At 38.7% G+C, this 25,553-nt stretch overlaps 1 protein-coding gene across 2 annotated transcripts in view; it reads left to right on the forward strand.

The window, feature by feature from the left end:
- Positions 1–21,087, forward strand: part of LEO1 (LEO1 homolog, Paf1/RNA polymerase II complex component) — a 47,463-nt gene extending 26,376 nt beyond the window's left edge. Inside the window, exons 9-12 of one of the 2 annotated variants that reach the window (XM_036737066.1) lie at positions 8,012–8,147; positions 10,244–10,430; positions 13,288–13,385; positions 20,885–21,087. In XM_036737066.1, the coding sequence (XP_036592961.1) occupies positions 8,012–8,147; positions 10,244–10,430; positions 13,288–13,385; positions 20,885–20,989 (526 nt within the window). In that variant the 3' untranslated portion in view covers positions 20,990–21,087. The remainder of the gene's footprint in view (positions 1–8,011; positions 8,148–10,243; positions 10,431–13,287; positions 13,386–20,884) is intronic. The other variant, XM_036737067.1, reaches the window with a different exon arrangement.
- Positions 21,088–25,553: the final 4,466 nt, after the last annotated feature.

Here is a 25,553-nt window from a genome sequence, read left to right on the forward strand (position 1 = left end):
ATTCAAGAAAGATTTATTATGTGCCTGTTAAGTATAAGTCACTGTGCAAGTGCTGGGCATTAAAAAAAATGAAAAGTGACAGGCTTTGCACTCAAAGAATCTACATTTTAATTTGGGGATATGATTTATATATAAGTATAAAACAAGATAGAATATCATGAGGTCAAAGAAGAGCTCCAAATGAATGTTTTAAGAAAATTGGAGGGTAAAGTAATTTACATTTGGGGGATCAGAGAAAAATCCTTAGAGGAGGTAATACTTGATCTGAGCCTTCTGAAGAAATGCTGAAGGTGTGTATTCTAGACATGGGGAATGGTCCATACAAGTAGACGGGAATGGTCTGGATGAGATTGGGATAGTCTTGGCTGGACTGTAGCATGCTCACAGAAAAGTAGATTGAAATAAGTAGAAAAGTGGATTGTGAAAAAAGTAGGTTGTGAGGGTCTGAACTACTAGGCTAAAGAGTTTCTATCTTCACCTCTTGGGAATAGTGGTCTCTTGAAAGTTTTTGGAGCAGGAGTGTGGCATGGTTTGACTTGCACTTGGACAGCTGTGTGAAGAATAGCTTGGACTGGAGAAAAAGTGGAGGCAGATCTGAACTACAGTAGCAGCAGAGGGAATTAGGAGAGGGAGATAGGGTGCTGTGACTGACAGGATTTGGCAAGTGATTATCTATACATACCAACAGGACATGCACGTAGAGATGGGATGCTGAAACTCAGGTTAGAGATTGGTACTAGATTTATAGATTTTGGAATCATCTGTACGGAGAAAAAACTATTGAGCATGCTTTCTGAAGAGGTGGGGAAGAATAGGCTTAAGGGCATCCAGTGGGTGGAAGGTGAAGGCCTCCGAGATCAGAACAAGAGCTGATAGCATGGGTGGGGACAAAGATTTTGAGATGTGGAAGATGAAAGATGAGGGAGTTCGTTATGGACAGCCTTGATCTTTAATAAAGTAGGAAGCGACACCAAGTTCTGAGAAAGGGCCATTGCTTATGTAGATGGAGATGGGGTCTTGAGAGAGCATTTGAATAACCAATCAGTCTTAGGGAATACAGTTAAGGAGTCAATTATAGATGAATAAAGTGATTAGCTAGATTAGCTAGGAACCATTTATTTTAGAAAGCATGAATATGCAGTTGACACTGCATGGTTTCATTTCCAGCAGTGCTCGGGAGCAGAGGAGGCATTTGGTAAGGGAACTCATATTTGAGGATTAGCATGATGGGAATGGTAGCAGGGTGGCATTTGGTCATGAAAACAGATTTGCTGTCCTCTCTTTTTGTGAATGTTAGGTTGTCCTTTCCTTTTGAATATGTATATCTTTTTCTGCCACTATACTTGGCTTCCTCTCTTGCATTTTAGGACCACCTATTTATATGGTCTCTGGACACTAGAAACCCACAGAGTTCAGACCATAGGGCACAGAATCATGTTGTATATTGTCAAGAGGAGAGTTGGTCTATGAATGTATATTCAGAGGATTCTAGTTGTCAAGAACATATACCCTCTTTCTTTGGGCTGTAGATCTTTTTCTGTGGGTTTCTTATCATTTGTCTATTCTCAGTTAGATAGATGAAATACATTTTCCAAGGAAGAGGTGCATTGGTTATGTGTAAATTGTATTCAGTGACTGACTGAAATAATTAATGATTTATGTAATCTATGAATTAGCCAGGTGTTTTCTTTTAATACACTTTTGCTCATAAAATAAAATATTTTCAGAATACAGTTAGCTTTTCATGATCTACTGTTTCAGTTCTATCCCTCCAAATGGGAACTAATAACTTTACTAAACTGATACAAACTTAGAGGGGCATTATTTATGTGTACATACAGTTTTTGCTTCATGGAAATTCTTATTATGTAAGCTCAACTTTACATAAAGAATTCTGAAAGAAATCCACATTCCAAAAAAAATCACCTATGTTAATTTTACTGTACAGTAGCGAGCTCTCTGTCCCTGCTCCTTCCCCTCTGCTTGAGAGTCCATGGCCTCCCCCCCCCCACTCCCCCCCGCCACCAAAAAAAACCCCCAAAACCCTCCAAGTGAAAGTGAGCAAGAGGGCTTGTCTGGAGACGTCTGATGCAGAGAGAGGAGACCTTTGCCCTGCTCCATCTACTTCCTGTATGTCTGGCCCCCATATGTCTGTCTTCCATCTGTCAACTTGGGTACATGTCTGTCCCCGGCCCTTGCACGTTTCTTATCCTCTCCTGTCTTTACCCGTCTCCAGCCCCCATGTGTCTGCCCCCTACATATCTCCACCCCCCCCACATGTGTTCTTCCTCTTGGTTCCGGCCAGGCCCCCATGTGGTTGGCTCGGGCCTCTGTTTGTTCCTCCTCCTGCTCTTGCTTCTCTGTCCCTGGCCCCCACATGTCCTTGAACTGTGTGCTGGCCACCAGCCCCCTTCTTCCATGGGCATAACTCCTGACTCCCTCACTCCCTCCCTTCTCCACATCGGCGTCATTCTGTAAATATCACTTTACCTAGAGGTCTGCGGCTGTCTGTACTCTTTAAGTCTGAAGTCATATAGCTATCCATTTGAAAGTGTTTGTATGTGTGTCATATTTAGACTACCACTGAAACTGACAGTTTTGGAGCATTTCCCAAGGTAGCAGTGGTTTCTATTGTAGGAGCTAAATGTCCCTAATAGTGCTGGCAGTCACTGTCCTCTATCTCAAAAAACCCTGATTGGTGCCTCTTCTACCACTGTGGTGTTGGTCCAGTGGCTTTCTTGGGTAGATGATAGCAGCAAGGGAGAAACCTTCCTTAGAGGCTGTTGGAGCTTTGCAGGAATAGAACCTACTCCCTCCCCTCTTTCTTGCCATATACGTACATAATATTCAAGTCATGCCAGTAAAGTGACACTCACTTGGGCAGCAGGCATATGTATGTGTGCATGGTACCACAAAAAAAACAAGCCATTCAAATTAGCATATGCCTGAGGCTTAAAGTAAATTAGGGCAGCCCTAAAGATAGAAAAAAGTTTTGCACATCCTACCTCTCCTTTTCATTAACTTTTGGTTTTATTTTGAATTTACTTATAAAGGCAGAATTTATATCAGTGGCAGTATATTCAGTGAGCTCCTTTTACAAAGTGTACCCACTAAATATGTATAGCACAGTCCTTATCCTGGCAAGTGGCCCACAGCCGCACACTGCTGACCCAGTTATGCTGTTACATAATCGATAACACTGTTCACAGATGCTTTCTTTGGTTGCTGTCTGTGTACCATTTGATCTCTAATAAAATGACTTGATTGTTATTTATATTGTAGCTGGTGAGGGGAGATCCCTGCTAAAGCTGAACGCTTTGTAGTTTTTTCCCTTGACACTTGAGCATTTGAGACCCTTGACAAAACTAGAGTATTTACCCTTCATTGCTACTCATCCTGCTGTTCCTTTGCCCTGTGAACAAAATATGCCTCATGCTTCAACTCATAAACCATCCACAAAAATTCTAAATAAGAGAAAAGCAAAGAAGGAAGAGAGGATGCGTATGTATAATATAGTATGTTCCTTCTTCACCTACTTGCTTCAAAACACATCTTTTTGTTCTGTGGAGGCAGGGAATCACCTATTTAATTTTAAGGTCTAGGAGTGTGATTTCTAGCAATGCATTGATTTGGGGGTGGAGGGGATGGAGGAGGGAGGCATTTGGGGTTAAGTGACTTGCCCAGGGTTATACAGCTAGTATGTGTCTGAAGCAGGATTTGAACTCAGGTCCTTCTGACTCTAGGGCCAGTGCTCTGTACACTGTGCCACCTACTTGCCTAGTGCATTGATTTTGTTAAACAATATTCCATTATAGCAAAATAATTTGGAAAAACTTTGGTGCTTATTACAATGAAATTTTTACCTATAGGTTATTTGAATGGTTACTAGACAAAAGTCTATTATCTGATGAATATAATTCCTCTACCATCCTCACAGGCTTGTACTGAGAATCACATGACATACTTACAAAAAGCGCTTAGCACCATGCCTGGCACATAGTAAGCACTGTAGAAATGCTTATTCCCTACCATCTCTTAAGCATTAGGAAGGAAGGGATATGGTTAGGAGAAGGAACAAGGGCAGGGGAAAAAAAAAGGAACGTGGGCGGGGTACTGCAGATTGTAGGGGAAGATAAAGGTTTTTACAGCCTAAGATCTATTGAATGTGACAGCAGTAATCATTATTCTTGATCTTTCTTTGGGAGTCCAACAAAGAATAGATAGGTTCTTGTTCCCTGCTCCTGCAGATGAGAAATTATTCAAGGTTGAATTTCCTAAAGATCATTCTGTTCATTTGAGAAATAACATGGTATCATTGGATAGAGAGAGCCAGCCACAAAGCCAAAAAAGGCCCTGGTTCAAGCCCTGCCTCTGATGCATGATTGTGTGGGACCCTGTAGAAGTACTTAATCTCTCAGTGCACTAGCACTAGGCCACTGATGTCAAATTCAGTTGTATTTTTTTTCAGTTTGTTAAATATTTCCCAATTACATTTAAATCTGGTTGGTGCTGACACCTCTGCTCTAGGCAGTTTTCTAAGACTATACAAATTTCAGAGAAGGTGCTAACTTGTGTTGGGGAAAGTTCCCTTTTTCACTGAGATTCTGGGTCTAGTACTTATTCCTAATTCTTAATGTTCAGTTTTGTTAGTTGTGACATCAGTTGTCTAACAGGTCTATGAAAAGGTAAAATAAAATTTATTAAGAAAAGGAATTTCTCGTGGCATTAATAACTAACATTTATTATACAGCACTTTAAGGCATATAGATGCGTATTTGGCTTGCATAGGAGAATGTGATACTTGGCATAATATTTCTTATCCTTTGTGTTGAGTTACTCACATACAGTATGAAGAACTCATTTGTGTGTTGTGGCAAACATGTGTGCCTAGGTCATATGATAGATAATAGAATGTGTTAAACCTAATAGATGTGATACAGTCCAGCTCCCTCATTTTATATTCTCTCTTCTATGGGAGTTTACCCTTTTAATCATCTACCCACTCCCTACAAACATACTTTCAGGTATTTTCAAGTATTTCCTGTCATCCATTCAGACTATTGTCTTCTACCTTTCTCCTTTATTTCTTAACTTCTAGAAGTAGTCTGTGTCAGTGGTGTCAAATTCAAATAGAAATGGATTTCTGCTGGCCCATATTGACTTGAAAATCACAAATTAACATTATCTGTGTTGTATTTTATTTTTATTTATTTTGTTAAACATTTTCCAACTTAAGGTTGACACCTCTGTTCTATGCTATCTGACTCCCTTTGTCTTAAAATGCTTCCTTTCTGGCTTTGAATCTCATTACATTACTGACAGAATTCTATCTGAGGTCACTTATGACCTAATTGCCAAATCCAAGGATCCTTTCTCAGGCCTCATCCTCTTTGGCATTTCTGTAGCATTTGAAACTATTGAGCACTTCAGCCTTCTAAAAACTTTCTTGATGTAAGTCTCATGGTTGTTTTCTCATTTTTTTCCTTTTTTTTGTCTTCCACTCGAAATATTTTATTTTTTCCCAATTATGTCTAAAATTCTTTTGTTTTAAGTATTTTATTTTTTTCTTAATTACTGAAAACAATTTTTAACATTAGTTTTTAAAATTTTGACTTCCAAATTCTCCTTCCTTCCCTGTCCCCCTTCTTGAGAAGGCAAGCAATTTGATATAGGTTTTATAAGTGCAGTCATTCAAAACATATTTCCATAGTAGTTATGTTGTGAAAGAACTGCCCCCCCCCCAAAAAAAAAAACTCAAGAAAAATTAAGTAGGAAGGTATGCTTCAATCTGCATTCAGACTCCATCAGTTCTCTCTCTGGATATAGATACCATTTTTCTCCTTTGGAATTGCTCTGGATCTTTGTATTGCTGTTGTACAGTATTGCTATTAGCATGTACAGTGTTCTCCTGGTTCTGCTCGCTTCACTTTGTATCAGTTCATGGAAGTCTTTCCAGGTTTTTCTGAAAGCATCCAGCTTGTTATTTCTTATTAGCACAATATTATTCCATTGCAATCATATACCACAACTTGTTCAGCCATTTCCCAATTTATGGGCATCCCCTAAATTTCCAATTCTTTGGCACCACAAAAAAAGTAGCATAAATATTTTTGTACCTACAGGTCATTTTCCATTTTGTTTTTTATCTCATTGGGATACAGATCTAGTAATGGTGTTGCTGGGTCAAAGGGTATGCATGGTTTTGTAATCCTTTGGGCACAGATCCAAATTACTCTCCAGAATGGTTGAATCAGTTCACAACTCTGTCAGCACTGCGTTAGTGTCTCAATTTTCTCACATCTCTTCCAACATTTGTCATTTTCCTTTTTTGTCTTATTAGCCAGTCTTGATAGGTGTGGGGTAGTATCTCAGAGTTGTTTAATTTAGACCCTTTAGGTCTAAATTATGTACCCATTTTGACTGGTTTTTCTCTCATTTATCTGATTTCTTTCTCTGGATTGTTGTCTTCTATTTCCAAAAGTGCTTTCCTGGGCTTATTTCTATACTCATTTTGTGTTCTCTCCCTTGCTGATCTTATCTGTTGTCATGATTTCAGTTCTCATCTCTATGAAGATGACTCCCAAATCTTACCATTCATTTTGACCCTTAGTTTCTGTACCTGAATTCTAGTCCTTCATCTCCCAGATGCCTTTTGGACATCTCCATGTTGATGTTCTACTGATAGCTTGAACTCTGAACTAAACCCCAAACTGAATTCATCATCTTGACTCCCAAAGTGGCCCCTTCTCCTAAATTATTAAAATGAACACTTAGTAACTGTGTGATCATAGACAAGTCACTGGACCTCTCTGAATCTGTTTCCTCATTAAACATACCTACCTCAGGTTTGGCATGAGGATCAAAGAATGTGCTAAACATTCTAAAAATATTAAAAATGCTATTTAAATGTCAGCACTTAATGTTGTTATCGATTTATTGAATCCAGACCTGTGACTTCATTGGTATAGGAAATTCCTAGTTAAAGAACTTCCTCCACCAATACAGGTGGACAACTTTTGTACAACTTATTTTTTGTGTGTAACCAGTTTGTATCAGAGGAGGAACTGAAACCCAGCTCTTCCTGGCTGCAAGACCTAGCTCTCTGTCCATTCCATCTGGTTGCTAATATTATCATTGTCATCATGTTATTAATAGGACTTTGATAATGATATCCTACTAATCATTAGGCTTAAAACTTTAGCTTCATCATTGACTTTTTTCTCCCCCTTATTCTTTTCATCTAATAATCTGCCAAGTCTTGTGAAGCCTATATATTGGGATGTATTCTCCTTGATGGTTGGGTCTGCCATTTTTTATCTTTCTGTACTAGATCGTGCCAAGTGTAAAGAGTTTAACAAATTGTTGTTGAAATTTTTGAATAGGCAATTAAGCTTCAGAGGGGAAGTGAGTTATCCATGGTTGTCACACGAGTTAGTGTACTGCTGCCATTCCAACTGAGATTTCTGATTCCTACACGTTCTTTCTACTATGTCATGACGTCTTAACAAGACCTTCTTCCTGAACTTTACAACTAATTTTTTAGGAGTTCTGAAATATACTAATTAATAATATGTTGCAGAGAAAAGTCTATACTTCCTCATCTCAGTCCTCTAGCACCTAAGCCATCTTTGTTACTTTTTACTGTTTTTTCCATCTTGATTATCATAGTTGCATACACTTCCCCCAAAAATCGACTTCTCTATGCCTCCCTTTCCATGAATTCTTCCACTTTACTTCCTCTAATCAGTGGTTATTAGATACAGAACAGATATATAGATTTAAAACTTCCTGTCCCCTCACTCTGAGGGCCACAACAGATGTAGACATTCATGAGTATATTAGACAATAGAGAAGGCTTAGAGGTAGCTTCTTTGTTCAGACTTATAGGATATAGTGTATGTCGTTGCTTGTTAATTTTTATAAATATGTAAATGTTCATGTCATAAGTGTTATAATTAATTTTCAGAGGTATTTGTTAAACAGTAATACATTTCTGCTCATTTTTTGACAGACCTCATTCTACAGACAGTGCCACGCACAGGAAGATGACCCTGTCACTTGCTGATAGATGTTCAAAGACACAGAAAATTAGAATCTTACCCATGGCTGGTCGTGATCCAGAATGCCAGCGTACAGAAATGATTAAGGTATTTTTTGGCTTAGGTTTGTCCTGTGTCCTGTTCATTAAGAGTAGTATTTTTACGTAACTGCTCTTTAGTTATAATTATTACCTACTCATATGATCAGAAATCCCTAAGCATGGGATGAGACTAAAGGGTGGTAACAGGAGCCAAGCAGAACTCAAGGTACTTAAAAAATTAAGTTTGATTCAGGATTTCACCTAGGCATTTCAGCAGTTCTTCAGTTTCTTGTTTTAAGCTGTGGTTGAAAAGACATTTCAATAACCATTAGATTCAGTTTAGAACTTTAGTATAAAGTTGGATTGAAATGATACATATTCCTGGAAAAAAATTGAGAAAATGCTCTTCTTTCTTTGTAGAAGGGTGTGAAATGCTACATATTCTATTTGAGACGGGGTGCTAGGGGTGTCGAATATGTCTTATATTTTCACATTGTTGCTGTTGATTGGTTTTGCTGAACTGCTTTTTAAGAATCTTTTTTTTATTTCTTTGTGACTAGGTATGGTTGTAGGGGGGTGGTGGTATGTGAGAGAGGTATTTGGAAATGATGACATAAAATCAAAAGATACTAATAAATTAAAAAATAGTAGGGAGTCTCATTAGGTATAGAATGAGATAGAATTGAAAGTACAGGTGGAATGATACCTAGATCAGAATAGGACTTTTACTAGTTGGTGGTTGGAATGAATTAGGTTAATTTATGATGGCATACTTTTCAGAATTCCAAATTTATGGAATTCATAAATGAGGGCACAGATTGTCTGGCAAGTTACCTCCAAGAGACAGTTAAGTGGTATTGTTCTGCTAGTTTATGTTTCCTGATAAACAAAATACGCTGTTACAGACATTCATGTTTTCAGTCTTCTTTCTTTCTTTCTCTCTGCCTCTGACAAGTGTATTTGTCATTCATTTCTGAGCCATGTTTCCTATATAGCTTCTTTACCTTTCTTGGGAAAGGATGTTGCAGGAGGAAGAAGAGGGGAGGAATCAGCCAGGTCCTACAGCACCCTGCCTCTGGTTAATTGTCAGCTTAGTTTGCTGGTTGTATCTCTTTCTGCCAAGGCTGTTATTTTACCCTCTGTAAACCTGCCTTCTTGTCCTCAGAAGCAGGTTCAGCAAAGCTAGGTATTGTCATAGTACCACTGTGAAATCAACACATGAATCTATGGTATTTACTTATCTGGAACTGGCCATAAAATCCCAAATTGTTCTTTGTAACCTCCTGCGAAGAGGACAGAAACCATACAGAAGTGATGGGAGAGTCCAGTATGGATCTCCTTAAAAGTAAATGGTATTTTATTGTCTTAGGAGTTTCTTTCACTTATTTTTCAGAGTAGCTTCAGTGGAGATTTTTATAGTTAAACTGGGCTTTAGCTAGTCTGTCCCCAGCTCTTGAAGTTGGTGTATGATCTTTATAAGTAGTTTTTAGTACAACTAAATTTTGCTAAATTAAAAAAATGCATAAACTTTAGTGTTATGAACTTGTACTTATATAAAATGGCTCACACTGAGGTGAGAAGGGCAGAGAAATGCTATGGAGAAACCAACACTATTGGCTATCTCTGAGTTCTCAACCACTGCAACTGTTAATGAAGTGAATTAAGGCTCCATATTGTAGTTCGATACTTACCTATGTTTCCCATTACCAATGGGCCTTAGCTGCGATGAGGTCTGTGACTTGAAGGACACAGACATAACTCTCCTAAGACTTGTGAACAGTTTATAATTTCTAGATAGATAAATCTGATCTGCTCCAAGGAGTAAGCGTCGGGAATCTTTTATATGTGGGTGTCTTCAGGATTTGTAGCCATAACTTGGGACACAACTAGAAGCTCCAATGGAATATGCACCTGCTAAAGAATTCCTGAAGAATATTGCTCTGTAAGTTCTTTTCAGTCTAGATAAGGGATATATTTTATCTTACCTCTTTACATTTCCCTTACTTCTATAACTAAAGAAAAATAGCTTTGGTATTTGGCTTAATGAACAGAAAAATGGCTTAGTAATCCGAAGGAAAAAGGACTTTTAAGAGCTCACAAATAAATGAAGCTAATTATTTGTAATGTATTGAGTCAACTCATAATGGTTGATTTCCCTGACAGAAAGAGGAGGAACGGTTAAGAGCTTCCATTCGTAGGGAGTCTCAGCAGCGCAGAATGCGAGAGAAACAACATCAGCGAGGACTTAGTGCAAACTATTTAGAACCAGATCGTTATGATGAAGAGGATGAGGGGGAAGAGTCAATTAGCCTGGCAGCCATTAAAAATAGATATAAAGGTGGCATAAGAGGTAAGTTTTTATTTTTTATATGAAACTAAATGTATTGAAATTTTAATTAAATTTTTAATTGAAATTAAATTTTGACATTTGAAATTGCACATTATGTATTCTGAACCCCATGTCACTGAAAACCATATCTTTTTCAAGGATTAATGAACAATTTGTCTTGAGGCCCAAAAAGTTCCATAGAGAACAAGCCATAATCAGACTTTTTGATAATCAGCCTGTAGGATAATCAGGAGCTTTTTTTTTTTTTAAACAGCAGCAACTTATCTCACTACTTAATTCAGTAAGTATTCTTTAAATAAAGAGTCCCTGCCCTGAAGTTTTTCATTCTATTGAAGGAAACAAGTCCACTAATATGTAAATACAAAGTAATTTTGTGAGGTGTGGGAGAGATTCATCAACTAGGGATTCAGCTATGTCTCTGAGGATGATTCTCAGATCTTTTTGCCCTAATGTCTCTCCTGAGCTCCTGTCTTCTTTTTTTCAACTGCCTGTTGGACATCTTGAACCAGATGTCCCATCTTAAACTTAACGCGTACAAAACTGAGCTCATTTTCTCTCCCAAACCCTCCCATGTTCCAGACTTCCTTGTCAAGAGCACCATCCTCCTACCAGTCACCCAGGCTTCCAACTTAGGTATTATCCTCAGCTCCTTTCTCTCACTCCCCTTACCCAATCAGTTGCCAAGTCTTGTTTATACTTTCATAACAAGTCTCATATATGCCTTTTTTGCCTCTGACATTGCCCTTATGAGAGATGGTGATGAAGGCTCTCATCACCTTACACCCAGACTAATGCAGTAGTCTTCTGGTGGGTCTCCCTGTCTCAAGTCTCTCCACACTCCAGTTCACCCTTCACTCAGCTGTCAAAGGGAGCTTCCTAAAGCACAGATCTGACCATATCACCTTTTCAGTAAACTAGTGGTCCCTCATTACCTCCAGGATCAAATATAAGATCCTGGTTGGCTTTTAAAGCCCTTCATAACTTGGCACCTTCCTACCTTTCCAATATTCTTAGAACTTAATCTCCTCTGTTTATTCTAGCATACTTGTTAGTCCTCAAGTAGGACATCCCACCTCCCAAGGCAGGGCGTTTTCACAGGCTGTCCCTTCCTGGAATGCTCTCCCTTACCTTCACCTGGCTTCCTTTGTAGCACTGAAGTCACACCTTCTGTAAGAAGCCTTTCCTGAGTTGAGTTCCACTTGATCCTGTCCATCTCGTTTGTACATAGCTGTTTGTATGTTGCCTACACCATTAGACTATGAGCTCCTTCAGAGTAGGGACTGCTTTTTGCCATTCTTTGTATCCCCAGTGCTTAGCACAGGGCCTGGCACGTAGGAGCTTAATAAATGCTTGTTGACTTGGGGAAGTCAAAATGTGTTGCATTTTACCTTTTTCCATGGGCTAAGTAGTTCCATTTTGAAAAGCAGTAATTTTTAATTTTTATTCCACTTTATTTCTGAAGTATAAGAAGCTGAATTAATCAGATTCTAAGTGATTTTTAAAAGTAATGACTCTTTGTATTCTTTCTTCCTTACCCCTTTGTTACTTGTAGTTCCCTTTTCTTTCTGCAGAATTACTGTTCATATCCATTTACTTCTCCCCCATTTTTCCCTTGCCCACATATAGCAGTTCTGACGTGCTCAGCTCTTACCCACAACCCTGCATGCTACCTTCTTCATGCCAGGTTGCTTTTGCTTTGCTGAGCTGTGCCCCTTTTCTTGAAAAATACACAAATAAATATCTGTTAGGGTAGTAGTTCACTTTGGGCTGTTGTGTAGGAACTCTTTCTTCCATAAAGTGAAATATAGTAAATATAATGAAATAAAGTAAAAAGCAATAATTAGTGATTTTTAGAGAGAAAAATGTTAAATGTTCAGCTTGCCTGATTTTTAGATTAATTTAAGGAATATAAAACCCAATACATCTTGCTAATACTAAAAAACATATTAAGAGAACTCAGTTCTATATTGTGGTCAGTTAAAAGAGAAAGGAAGTAGGAAGGAACAAGAGGAAGAGAGAATGGAAAGTTTAATAGCCTTTGAGGAAAATTGTTTTTCTTGTATGTTGCCATTCACTTTGCCATGGGCATCCAGAATGTTATCAGCTGTTTATACTGTCCTTTAAAATGTTGAGAAGTTTAGAAATAGAATATTCTTAGGAAGCAGCTTTCCATTTACCTTCATTTTTAAAATTTTTACTCAATTTTAAAGCACAGACTGTATTTTTTTTTCAGTTCCAAATTCTGTCTAGTTAGGGGCAGCTGTTACCTGCTTAAGGACATCTTTACCACTTTTTGATAGCTCTAATAGTTAGGAAATTTTTTATTTTTATATCCAACCTAAATTTATGGCTTTGGAACTCCTTCCCCCAAGCGACTCATCTCCTTGGCCATCAGGTTAAGTAGAACAAGTCTTAATACTCCTTCCATGTAATATCTCTTCATTGGAAAGCGATCATGTCCTGTTAAATTCTTCTCTTCTCCAAGGTAAACTGTCCATTGGATACTCTATGTCATCGGCTGAAGCTCCTTCACTGTGGTGGTCACTGTCGTCTTCTTCATGCTTTCCAGTTTTATCATTGTCCTCCCTAAAATGATGTGCTTAGAACTGAATACCACATTACAGATATGGTCTGGCCAAGGCAGAGCAGAGAGTGGCTAATTCCTCCTTATTCCTATTAGCTGTGCTTCTCAATGCAATCCGAGATTTTACTAGTTTCTTTTGGATGCCATATCACACTGTTGACTCATTGAGCGTGATGTCCGCTACAACCTCCAGATCTTTCTCAGTTGAACTGTTTCTAGCTTTGCCTTCCAAGATAAGTTATATGTTTTAAATGACGTCACTTTTATTTTCAGAGGAACGAGCTAGGATCTATTCTTCTGATAGTGACGAGGGATCAGATGATGACAGAGCACAACGATTACTCAAAGCAAAGAAACTGACCAGCGATGAGGTAAGATGTGTGTTCACCTTCTCCATTTGTAGGTAGTGGTAGCTGAGGATTTATTCTGGATTAATATTAGAAATGAGAGGCAAGACAGTGTGGTGGACAGAGGCCTTGTCATCGGAAAAACTCTGGGGTTAGGGACAAATCATTTAACTTCTCATTGCCTCAGGCACCACCATAAGTCACAGGATGTTTTCATGCCAAGAGTTCTTAATGCCGATGAAATCATAGGTTCAGACCAAAACAAATTCGTAGAAGGAGTTTTTAACTCTAATTTTTAATACCTGCCCAGTTGTCTGTTATAACATAACAGACACAGAGATTTAAAGGCTCATTTATTCCAGTGAAATGTTATATATACTTTAGTGAACAGGGCCGATTGGTTGTATTTATCACAAGTTTCTGATAATTTAAATATTTGCTTCACAGATAGGCAGATAGGCAGCACAGTGGATGAAGCTCTGGGCCTGGAGTCAGGAAGACCTTAGTTCAAACCTGGCCTCAGACATTTTAATAGCTATGTGACCCTAGGCAAGTCACTTAAACCTCTGCTTGCCTCAGTTTCTTCAGCTTTAAGATGGGGATAATAACAGGACCTATTAGGGTTGTTACAAGGATCAAATGAAAATGTTTGTTAAGTGTTTATCACGGTGTCTGACCTCTTTCAGAAGGTGGTAACTTTTTTTTTTTTGATTAAGGCTAATAGGCTCTAGCTACCATGAGATGTAATATACATAGCAGATAGAACTTCAGATAGTATGAGTCCATCGCTCACATATCACAAAAAAGCATAAAATGTTATTGTGATGTGACTGTTAATGAAATATATCAAACTTTGTTATTCCTTTATTTCCTAAATTCTTTATGCTACATTTTGGGCACTTCTGAATATCTTGAGGTTGTTTTCTCATGAATTTTAAATAATTTCCAGGCGTGTTTCCTCTGTCAGTATTGGTGTCTGTTTATCCCAATGCTACAATTCCAGTTGAATGATATTTTCATACACATGGGTCAGTAGTTGATGTAGGAAGTGAAGGGAATAAGCCTTTATATAGCACCTACTATGTGCCCAGGCCACTGTCTGAAGCCCTCTTTTAAAGATCTTCTCTCATTTGAGCTAAGGCAAGTTCAGAGGCAGATGGTATGGTAGGATGGAAAGAGCACTGGCCTAGGAGTCCAAGGGCTTGGTTTCAAGGCACAGATTACTTCATCAGTCTGAACTGTTTACTCATCTGTAAAGTGGGGATATAATAGCACTTGCTGTTCCTACCACATGAGATTGTCATAAGAATCAAATGAGATAATGTATGTGAAAACAATGTAAGTGTAAGCATCTATTGTTTTTTTTTCCTATAGTACACATTTGAATGCTGTTCTAATACACAAAATGGGCCTATTTAATTTACCTGGTTCATGTTCCTTTCTTTTCCATTCTTATTTTTAATCATAAAATGTGAACAGCTTGGCCTTCAGTTAAATGTGTTTTGAGAAATTTCCTTTGTGGTGTAGAATATCTGCAGCCTGCCTGTTTTTAGGGTATGAATTGTAGAATTTAATGTTTCCAAAGAACCCAGAAGTGACATTTTGGCTGAAGTTGATGGATTGGCTTGGAACAGATTTGTTTTTCATCAGGATGAGGAAATATCCTAATGGCACATTTACAGTATGCTGAACAGTTGGCAAACAGGGCGCTCATCATCTAGACAGATGCTATTTGGTTGATGGCAGGCAGACTGTGAATTAAAATTGAAAGGTAGTTTATAGCCAAACCGCCTTATTCCTAGGGCCTTGGAAATCACCAACTGGTCATTTTGCTATAGTTTTTTGTAAGACAAAATAAGAATTTAAGGGAAACAGCTTGAGCATTAAGTCATTCTATTTCTACTTAAATTTAAGTGCCTATATTCTGTAGGTATGTATAATTCTGTAGCCATATTTTCTTTAACAAGCTCATGTTTACCTCAGCAACTGTACTTTCAGTGCTACTTTATGAATTTAATTAGCATATAAGCATCCAATAATATATAGAATAAATACTTCCCAGCAAGCTTTCATAACCCAAACTCCATAAGGTAGGAGGGGGTCTTTTGAAAGAGTTCAGCCTCCCTTGGACTACAACTTAGAGCCCGCAGAATAAGAAATTGAGTGAGACCCCTTGGCAAGAAGTGTTTTGTCAATGGACAGCTGAGCTTCTCCAGGCATATGACTCTTCTTGCAGTCAAGTTTAAGGAGCTACGAGCAGTGAGGACTCTGTCTTGACTGGGGCAAACCAGCAGAGCCCAGCCAGCAGCTTGCCCAGAACAGAAGCCTCAGGATTGTCTATGGGCTTTCCAGGGTTAACTTCTGTACAAACAGCATCCATGTAAACCTGTTTCCTAGATCCTGTCCTTGCACCCGTGATGTTTTCAGAACAGGTTGTACTTAGACTAGGGACTGGCATTCTTTCAGAATTAACATGCCAAGTCTCTGATTTAAGGTTGCGTGTGCCAGAAACCATTTAGAATTTTTGGAAATTTTATTGCTGTAAGGAACAGCTACATTTTACCATTTAAAAGCTTTTGAGGTTAAATTGTAGTATGTAAAGAACATGAGGTTTTAGAAAACATTTAAACTTCATCTGAAATTAAACTAAAATGCCATCTTACCAGTTTAGAGATAGTTCTTGTCCCAGGTCAGGAAGAAGCAATGGCAGGTGGGAAATGAGTCACATAGCTACACTCAGTGCCAGCAAACTGTGCCCTCCTTCCCCACAACGGCATCACCCAGGCCAGGACACAAGTAGGTGGCCACCTGGAAGGCTTCTCTTGGGTAGTTTTCCATTGCCACCATCTGGAGGGTCAGGGAGGATTTCATGACTTTTCATCTTTACCTTCTCCTGACATTCCCCTCCCTGCAGTGTCTGCTGTACAGATAGTCAGACGTAGAGAAATGCAAGTGCTTGATTACATTGTGAACCTTGGGGAACAAGCTGTCTAATAGCCAAATTACAGATCTCTCGATATGTGTGTCAGTCTGTCTAGTATCTTGCCTTTACTTTCTACTCTCTAATAGGAGGCAGAGCCATTTCCTTCAGTCCCCTAGACCCACATCTTGCCTGCAGTTTGAAACTTAAACTGCTCTTCAGCAATACCTGAAACCTAGTTTATCAGAGTTAACATGGCCTCTGTCCACAGTTCTCTACTCTTCTTTTCCTGGTTATTGTTTTCCTCTATGGTAGATGGTTATTATGGTAGGGGACGTTGTAAACAACCTTGCAGCTTTGAGGGAATAACTTAGGTTGCAATGTCTCAAGGGTGGTAGGTGAAAAGGGATGAGAAAACGCTGAAAGAAATCTTTCTCTGGAGATGCTCAGGAAAGAGGAAGTCTCAGGTGGAAAAAGTTTAACCATTGATCTATCCTGAGTTCGTTTCACAATTCTTGAAACTCAGCCTGCCTCCTTCTTGCCTAAAATACCCTGAGCAGTACTTGTGTGCATGGGTGGGGAGGGTGGAAAGAACCTAGCAAACCTGGATGATCTCCCTGAGACTCGCATGAATCTTGCCTTTTCCACAGCAGATATTCAGAACTATTGATTAACTATATGAATAAACAGCTTATTCTCAGTCCCCACTTCATTTTACATACTTGGTTCATAACAGGAGGAAAATCCAATTAGGAAGACTCTTAGGTATCAATAGTGGTAAAAGATATACCATTGCCCCGTCTCAAGTTTGTTGTGCGATAACATTGTTAATGATTCTAACAACAAATATATGTGTGTGTGCATACATATACACGTGTATGTGCGTGTACACACATACATAGAGAGGCATTTTAGTTTAATTTCAGATGAAGTTTAAATATTTTCCAAAACCTTATATATGCGTATACACACACACACATAAAGAGAGGGAGAGCGAGAGAGAGCACGTGAGCGAGCATTTTCGATGCTCTTTACAAATAGCTCATTGGATCCTCACAGCAGTCCTAGGAGGTAGGTGCGATTATTCCTGCTTTGCAGATGAAGAAACTTAGGCAGGCAGATGTTAAGTGACTTGCCCAGTGCCATACAGCTAATAAATGTCAATAAATGTGGGAGGTAGGGTTTCAACCCAGGTTTTCCTGAGTTCAGATCTAGCCTTCTATTCACTATGCCACCTAGCTGCATCATTCTCCTGGCAGAAGCCTAAGTGTGTCCCTTGAAGACCCAGAGGACCAAATATCAGAAAACTCCCGCTCTCTTCTCTAGCCAGTCTCCTGCTATTACTAGGAATCTGTGAGGAATCCCTGCGTTTTACTAGGCAAACAAATCCCTAATATAGAATCTTTTATGTAAATTCACATTCTTCATATAGTTAAAATCTGTACATCAAAAATTATTTCCCACTTTAAACAATAATTGTTGGTAAGACATACTCCCCCCACCCCCCCAAGGTGTGGAACATCTCATTCTCTAGGCCAGGGTTCACAGAGTCCTCGTCCCTCTGTTTGGCACCACTTGCCTCACACTTGGCAAAAGCCAAACCCACCCAATATCCAAGAACACTCAACAAAATCCTAAAGGATAAGTATTCATGGTAGTACCAAGGCTGTCCATTTGTTCTGTGATCATAAGATAGGAATAGAAGACGGGCTTTTTCATGACTCTGCCCCCACCCCTCCCCCAACCTCAGAGCTTATGCCTTTATTTATTTGAATATGCACTATTGTCCAATCTCTTTAAAAAAATTTTTTTCAAAATATTTTATTTTCCTCCAGTCACTTGTAAAGTCAATTTTTAAACATTCCTTTAAGAAAATTTTGAGTTCCAAATTTTCTCTCTCCTTCCCTCACCATCTCCCTTCCTGAGAGAGTAAGCTGTTTGATATAGGTTAAATATGTTCAGTCATGCAAAACATATTACTATATTAGTCATTTTTCATGACTTTTAACAGCAAAACCCTGCTGTGTAGTAATTCAGAATGGTGGCAGGTACTGATAGAAAGCAGGGAGTCTAATCATAAAATAGTTGTTGGACATATCTTGGACCATCTCTTACTTGGCTGGAGTGGTGGCAGGGCTTAGGAAATATACGTGAATGGCAAAACCAAAGAGAGAAGGGGCTGGGGGGTGGGGATAAGCATGGGGGCAAATACAAAGGTTCGGGAAGGTATGATGCAACTGTTGCACAACGTAAAAGTATTACCCTTTCCCCCCTTCACAGAAAGGGATGTATGGGAGTTGTTTCCTTTCCCCACTCATTTTCTTGCCGAAAAATCTTGTCTTTTGAGTGGGGAAAGGGAACTGAAAGGAGTGTCATCTCTGTACCTATTAAGCATTTATTGTTGGAATTTTGGCCAGCAAGAAATGTAGCTCTCCTTTTTATTTACACTACTCATGGTTTTAACTACCCCTTGTAAAGTTAAACAACTTTAAATTTATTTTTTTAGGTATATTAGATGGGGGTAGTGGTGGTGATAATATATGTAATTTTTCTTCTCAGAATAAGTAGATGACAAAAGACATTTTTTGCTAAACAACATTTTAGTCTGTAAATTGGACTGGTACTGTGATTACCTCTTAGAATCATCTTGCACATGGTGAGTGAGTACATAAGGATTCTGAGTTGGAAGGAACATTAGAGAGAATAGGCCATCCCCTTCATTACATAAGTGAAAAAACTGAAGGCCACATTGGTTAGGCGCCAGGCCTGCACATGAGGGTATATAGTGCCTCCAGTTCTAGGGCTTTTTGTGGTACCATGTTCTTCCTACCTCTGGCCTAGGCATCTGACTGACTGCATTATCTAGTAAGAAGAAGCACAAGTACAAGGCTTAGCATTTCAGAACTTACAACACCATCCGTGCTCATTTGACCCTTATGCCAGTCCTTGGAGAGTAGAATTGCAGGCACAATCCTCATTTTACAGAAGAGGCTCAGAGAGTTCAATCCTGGTCACACACATTAAGGGTTAGAATTGAACAAAGGTTGTCACTTGACTTGGCTCTGCTCCATTGCCTCCAGGTGCCCTGGGCCAGTCTGCCTCCATTTCCTGCTCTACAACTAATTAAGCTTAGCTCATCTGTAGAACTTGTAAAGGAACATGGCTTAAGATTTCTGTTGGAAATACGAGAGAGAAGGGTCACTAGGTGACACTTACTTTCTTAGGACATAGTTTTGGACATGAAGGATTCAGCATTATGATTTGGACTAAACTACGTGTGATAAAGTAGAAACACTGATCCTGAGTGTGTTCAGAGGGAAGGCCTTTCCTGCTGCTGTCATGGAATTGAGCGTGTCCCACCTTTGCTAGGGGTGGGCACAAGGACAACCTGTATTTACATTATTTGAGTGAATTAATTATTTCATCTTGGTCGTTCCAGGGCCTAGCACAATGCCTTATGCATAAGTGATAGAAAGTTTATTAAATTAAGAATTTGAGCTTAGAATTGGGGCAGCAGCTAACAGGCACCAAATTATACCCAGGACTGCACACCCGTTTTAGGTTTCTCTCTGATTTAAACATTACTAGACATGGACTTGTCCCTCCCATAGCTGTTTCTTTTCTGTTCCTGCCTTACAAGAGAAATTTCTACCTGTAGTTGGAAAGTATTCATTACCCAATGGAAACTCTCCAAGTTTCTTCTAAATAATTTAAGTAATGGGTATTCAAACTTCTGTTTTTCATATATGTGGCAATTAATAGGATAGCATATTGCATTTCCTGTCATATTGCCTTGTTTGTAACTGTAATATGTTTGGAAATCCTTTATTCTGAAAACTGAATACTAGAGAGGCTTTGAAATTTTTTTTTGTTTAAATTCTAAAAAATGTTAAGGAAGCATCATAGACAGCAGATTTTTAATCTGGTGGTTCTCTTTATTTGCCTTTGGGACCTTTATAATTCATAATTAACTCTCAGAAGTACTTTTGCTTCTACCCTTGAAGATTTTTCCAAATTGGCACCGACCTTTTTTGTTTTTTTAGTGATCAAACCAGTATGCCCTTTTAAAAATAATTTTAATTGATATATATTGTTTTCATGTTACCTACATTTCCAGAATTGGCCATCCCTTACAACAAAGATTTTTTTTTAAAAAGTGGAAAAAACATTGTTCAACAGAACTAATAATAAAAGGTATAAAGTCTGCAAAGTTCCACACCCTCCCACCTTTGTCTCTTCTTTGGAGCCACACTTGGTCATTATAATTTTACTGAGTATGCCTTTGTAAAAAATAATTTGAAATATTAAAACTATTTCATTTAAATAATGCAGAGGGGGAGGAAGTGGCATACTCTAGTGGATAGCAACCCAGCCTTGCTCCCAGACCAGCAAGTCACTTAATCTCTCAGTGTGCCCAGCAACTATGAGAATTATAATTCATGGATAAGCTGCCAGTCTGCATTAGTGGAGGGTGGGTTCACATAGGGGAATTCCTCAAAACTAAAGAAATCCTAGGTCTGGGTCAAAACAATGAAGGGATATTCACCAGAAATAACTCAGTTCATAATTGAGCTTTAAATTTATTTTACTTGTGTCCCTTTAGGAAGGTGAAACTTCTGGAAAAAGGAAAGCAGAGGATGATGATAAAGTTAATAAAAAACACAAGAAGTATGTGATTAGTGATGAAGAAGAGGAAGATGATGACTGAATTTCATAAAATGGAAGTGTGTTTTCTATGGATTGTACAGTTATTTTATAACAGATGTAACATGATGAAGTTATTTTGATTAAATGAATTGATATGCTTTTTGTGTCATTTTAGTGCGAATACAATTTGTAAAAGTGCGTTCTCTGATAAAAGAAACAAGCCATTAGTACCACTCTATGCCCTCATTTCATCCTACTGCTAGGGCTCCATACACAGAATTTTCCCACTGTGTTTCTGCCTATCAAAAACATTTTCATTTAAGGCTCTGACATCAGCTACCACTTTTCTTAGGATGCCTTACCTGAAAATGACCTTCCTCTTCACACGTTCTTTTAGTACTTCTTCTAGCTCTCTCCTTGGCTCTTAGCACCTTTTGCTTTTTACCATAGTTGTGTATGTAGTCCCTGCTCCCAATGAGTTTATGGTGTTTTTCACCTTTGCGTCCCTGGTGCTAAGCACTGTGCCTTACTTAACATACTTCTTATGTTAAATTTAATTGGAAAATGGAATGACTTGTAATTTAATGAGTTCTCTGCTACTAGAATTCAAATAGAGGCTGGATGATTTGTTGATAATTTAGGGAGTAATATAGCAGGAAGGAGTTACTCAATAAACATTAAGCCCCTACTCTATACCAAGCACTGTGCTAAGCACTGGGGATACAAAAAGATGCAGTCCTTGCCCTCAAGGAGCTCGTAATCTAATAGGAGAAAGAAGTAAACAAATACATACAAATGATACACGGGATAAATAGGAAATAATTGAGAAGGAAAAGCTTCCTACAGAAGTTGGGATTTTATTTGGGACTTAAAGGAATCCATAGAAGCCTGCAGGTGGAGATAAGGAGGGACAGCATTCCAGGTATGGGGGACAGTCAGAGAAAATGCCCAGAGCTGAGAGATGAAGTGTCTTTTTTGTGAAACAACCAGGCCAATGTTGTCCCCGGATCAAAGAGTGCGTGTCTGGGAGTAAGGTGTAAGAAGACTGGAAAGGTAGGAGGGAACTAGATTTTAAGGGCTTTAAATGCCAAACGGAGGAGAGAGAAACTTGAGTGGAAAGTGTGTGTATGTGACACGTTTGGACCTGCAGTTTAGGAAATCAGTTTGGTGGCTGAATGGGTGATGGATTGGAGTGGGAAGAGCCTTCAGGCAGACTGATTCACTAGAGGAGTTGGAAGATCCTTTCCAACTCCTAAGATTCTAATTTTACCCATAAATATTTGGGGATCTTAACAGTTATTGGGGCACCATAAAAATGATTTAAATGGTCAGACCTTCCTAAGATGAGGCTCAGCACAGGGCAAAATTAAAGCTTTTAGATTATGAAAAGTTACCATGTTTGTAGTGAGCTTTGAAAGTAGATATATTTTCAAATTTAAATGTCTTAATTATGGTTTTATGTTAAATCTAACAGTTTTCTATAGGTCCTGGGCTGTGTGCCCATGCTAACTTTGAATAAGTATTAACAACTAGCAGTGTAGAAATATTTGGTTCATAAAACTAGCCCAAAAAGGAGGTAGTTCATTAAAGTCAATTTTTGTAAATGAAGCCTCTGGGAGAAGCCAAAATGGCAGAGAAGCAGGAAGAACTAATCTCTCCCTGATAAGGATCTAGAAAATGTAGACAGAATCTTAAGTTGGAAGTCCCCCCAAAAGTCACAGTGATATATTTTCCAGCCCAGGTCAGCATAGGGATAGACAGGTCTGTGCGTGCTAGGGATAGGGAAGGGTGTCTAATCAGGAATGGCTGTGCAAAGCATTTCAGCATTGAGACTGTGCACCAGGGTAAGACAAGGTCCCAAATCCCCAGAAAAGGCCTGACCACATGCAGGGTGCTGTAACAGGTGCCAGCTGGCATCTCAATAACCACAGATCAAGAATGGACTAAAGATGGGACCTGTGCCTATGGGTGATATTCCAGGATGAATAAAGGTCAGAGGAGTGTCTGTGTCTATGTGTTTTCCAATCCAGTCTGAAGCCTGCAGCAGGATAATAAAGGCAGGAAACTGAGAACAAAAGGGAACCTGCAGTTCTGTCATTCTGAACAAGCTGGCTGAGTTCAACAGCAGTCTACTGAAACTCCAAACACAGCAAGCCCACAGGCCCATTGCTCAGATCCAAGCCCAGGTCAGGAACATGCAGATCCCATACCAGGGAGGCAATGATAAGATCTGGCCCTGGCTCACATTGCTTTGGGAGCAACGAAAGCCTGGAAGATCCCCAGCCAACATTTAACCCCAAGAAGGCAGTACCAGGACCCAAGGGGACACGAGCTCAGCCTGGACGATCCCTCCAGAAATGCACAGAGGCAGAAAGTCAGGAAGCAAGCTGGAAACAAAGTAAGAATCCCATTTTAAAGAGCTATTATGGTGACAGAAGAGTGACTCCAAAACATCTCAAGCAAAACCTCAAAGGAAAACACAGCTTGGGCTAACTTCAACTAGAATTCCTGGAACAAACGAAGCAAGAGGTTTTTGTTGTTTTTCTTTTTAAAGTTAAAAGTTATTTTTGGAAATGAAATAAGAACAAGAGGAAAAAAATTGGAAAATAATTGAAAACTATGGAAGAAAGAATTGAAAACAGTATTAGCATATTGGCATAACAGTACAAAAACTTACTCAAGGAAAGACACTTGAAAATATAAAACAATATGAAAACAAAAAGACCGAAAAAAATAGAAGGAAATGTAAGGTATCTTAAGCAAAAGCAACTGACCTGGAAATCCAATCGAGGAGAATTTAAGAATCATTGAAAAATGATTTTCATCATATGTGAAAGCCACAGCCAGAAAAACAAGGAGCCTAGACAACTTATTAAAAAAAAATGAAAGAAAACTGCCCAGATCTCTTAGAACCATAAGACAAAGTCAAATTGAAAGACTATATTGTTCACCTCCAGAAAGAAACCCTAACACTCCCAGGAACATTATAGCTAAAACTCAGGACTTACAGGTCTAAGATAAAATACTGCAAGTCAACAGAAAGAATTCAGTTATTGAGGAATCACAGTCAAGACCACATATATAAGAGCAGCCACCCCTATCTTGAAGTATGTATGTATAAAGGATATAGGCTTATAACCAAGAATAACTTACCTAGCAAAATGGAGTATAATCCTTCAGGAGGGAAATGGATCGTTAATGAAATAAAGGACTTACAAGCATTCCTGATGAAAACACCAGAGTTACATAGAAACTTTGAAATACAAACAGGAGTCAAGATAAACATAAAAAGGTAAATATGAGTGAACAATCATAAGGGAGTAAATAAGAATAAACTTTACATTTTAATATGGGGAGATGATACATATCTCCCCTCTGGACTATTACCAGTAGTCACAGAGGGAGTATTAAGAAAACAGAAGCCTTAGGAGTGATTCGCTATCTTACACAGAAGAAAGGAAATGGAGGAAAAAAGAAATCCATTGGGTGGGGGAGGGCAGAGGAAGGTTGGGGAAAATTATTTTATGTAATTGGGGTGTGCTAGTAGGAGACTACACAAACAAGGAAGAAAGGGTGGAGAAACTTACTGAATATTTGAAACCTGCTGTCATCTGAACTGGTCAAAGGGGAGAATACACACACAGTTGGGTACAGAAATACATTTCACTTGAATGATAAACAGGACAGTGAGAGAAGAAAGAGGAGGGGAGATTGAGGGAGGGATTAGGATTAGTCTTCAGCAAAACAAACTTTTTTTTAAAGGTTTTATTTAGTATTTTAATTTTTGCCCAGTTAACATGTAAAAACAATTTTTAACTTTGTTTTTAAATTTCTCTCCTTTTCTCCCTCCCTACCCCACCTCGCTGAGAAAGCAGGCAATTCAATATAGGTCATACACGTGTAGTCATGCGAAACATTCATAATAGCCATGTTGTGGGGGGAGGAAAAAGACAAAAAAAACCTTGAAAAATAAGGTAAAAAAAAAAGCATGCTTCAATCTATATTTAGACACCATCCATCAGTTCTTTTCTGGGGATGGGTAGCATTTTTCATCCTAAGTCCTTCAGAGTTGTCTTAGATAACTGTATTGCTGAGAATAACTAAGTCATTTATGGCTGATCATGACAATATTGCTGTTACTTTGTGCATAATACCTTTTGCTTTGCGTCAGCTCATGCAAATCTTTCCAGGTTAGCAAAACAAACTCTTAAGGAAGGGGAATCTAAAGAGGGATTTAAAAGGAAAAAAAAGAAGATAAGAACCTATGATTAGGCTCTGGGTGAAGGAAAGAGAAGAGAGGTAGGAGGGAGCAGAAGCAGACTGCCGCAACTTAACTGCCCATGTTAAGAATACACCACTCTTTCACTACCCTTCTCCTTATAAAGTGGGGTTGGAAAACAAAGAAAAGGAAAATGCCATGATAACAAGGAGATAGGGAAATACACAATTAATGATCCTAACTGAATCAGATAAATTCACCCCTAAAATGGATTACAAAGCAGAATCCAAAAGTATGTTGTTAACAAGACACACCCCTGGAGAATATAGATGGGCACGATTAAAATAAAGCACTGGAACAAAATAAGAACTCTGATCAGCTGAGTATCAACTACAATTCTAGAAGT

The sequence above is a fragment of the Trichosurus vulpecula genome, chromosome 8 (genome assembly GCF_011100635.1).
Source record: "Trichosurus vulpecula isolate mTriVul1 chromosome 8, mTriVul1.pri, whole genome shotgun sequence".
Taxonomy (NCBI): Eukaryota; Metazoa; Chordata; class Mammalia; order Diprotodontia; family Phalangeridae; genus Trichosurus; species Trichosurus vulpecula.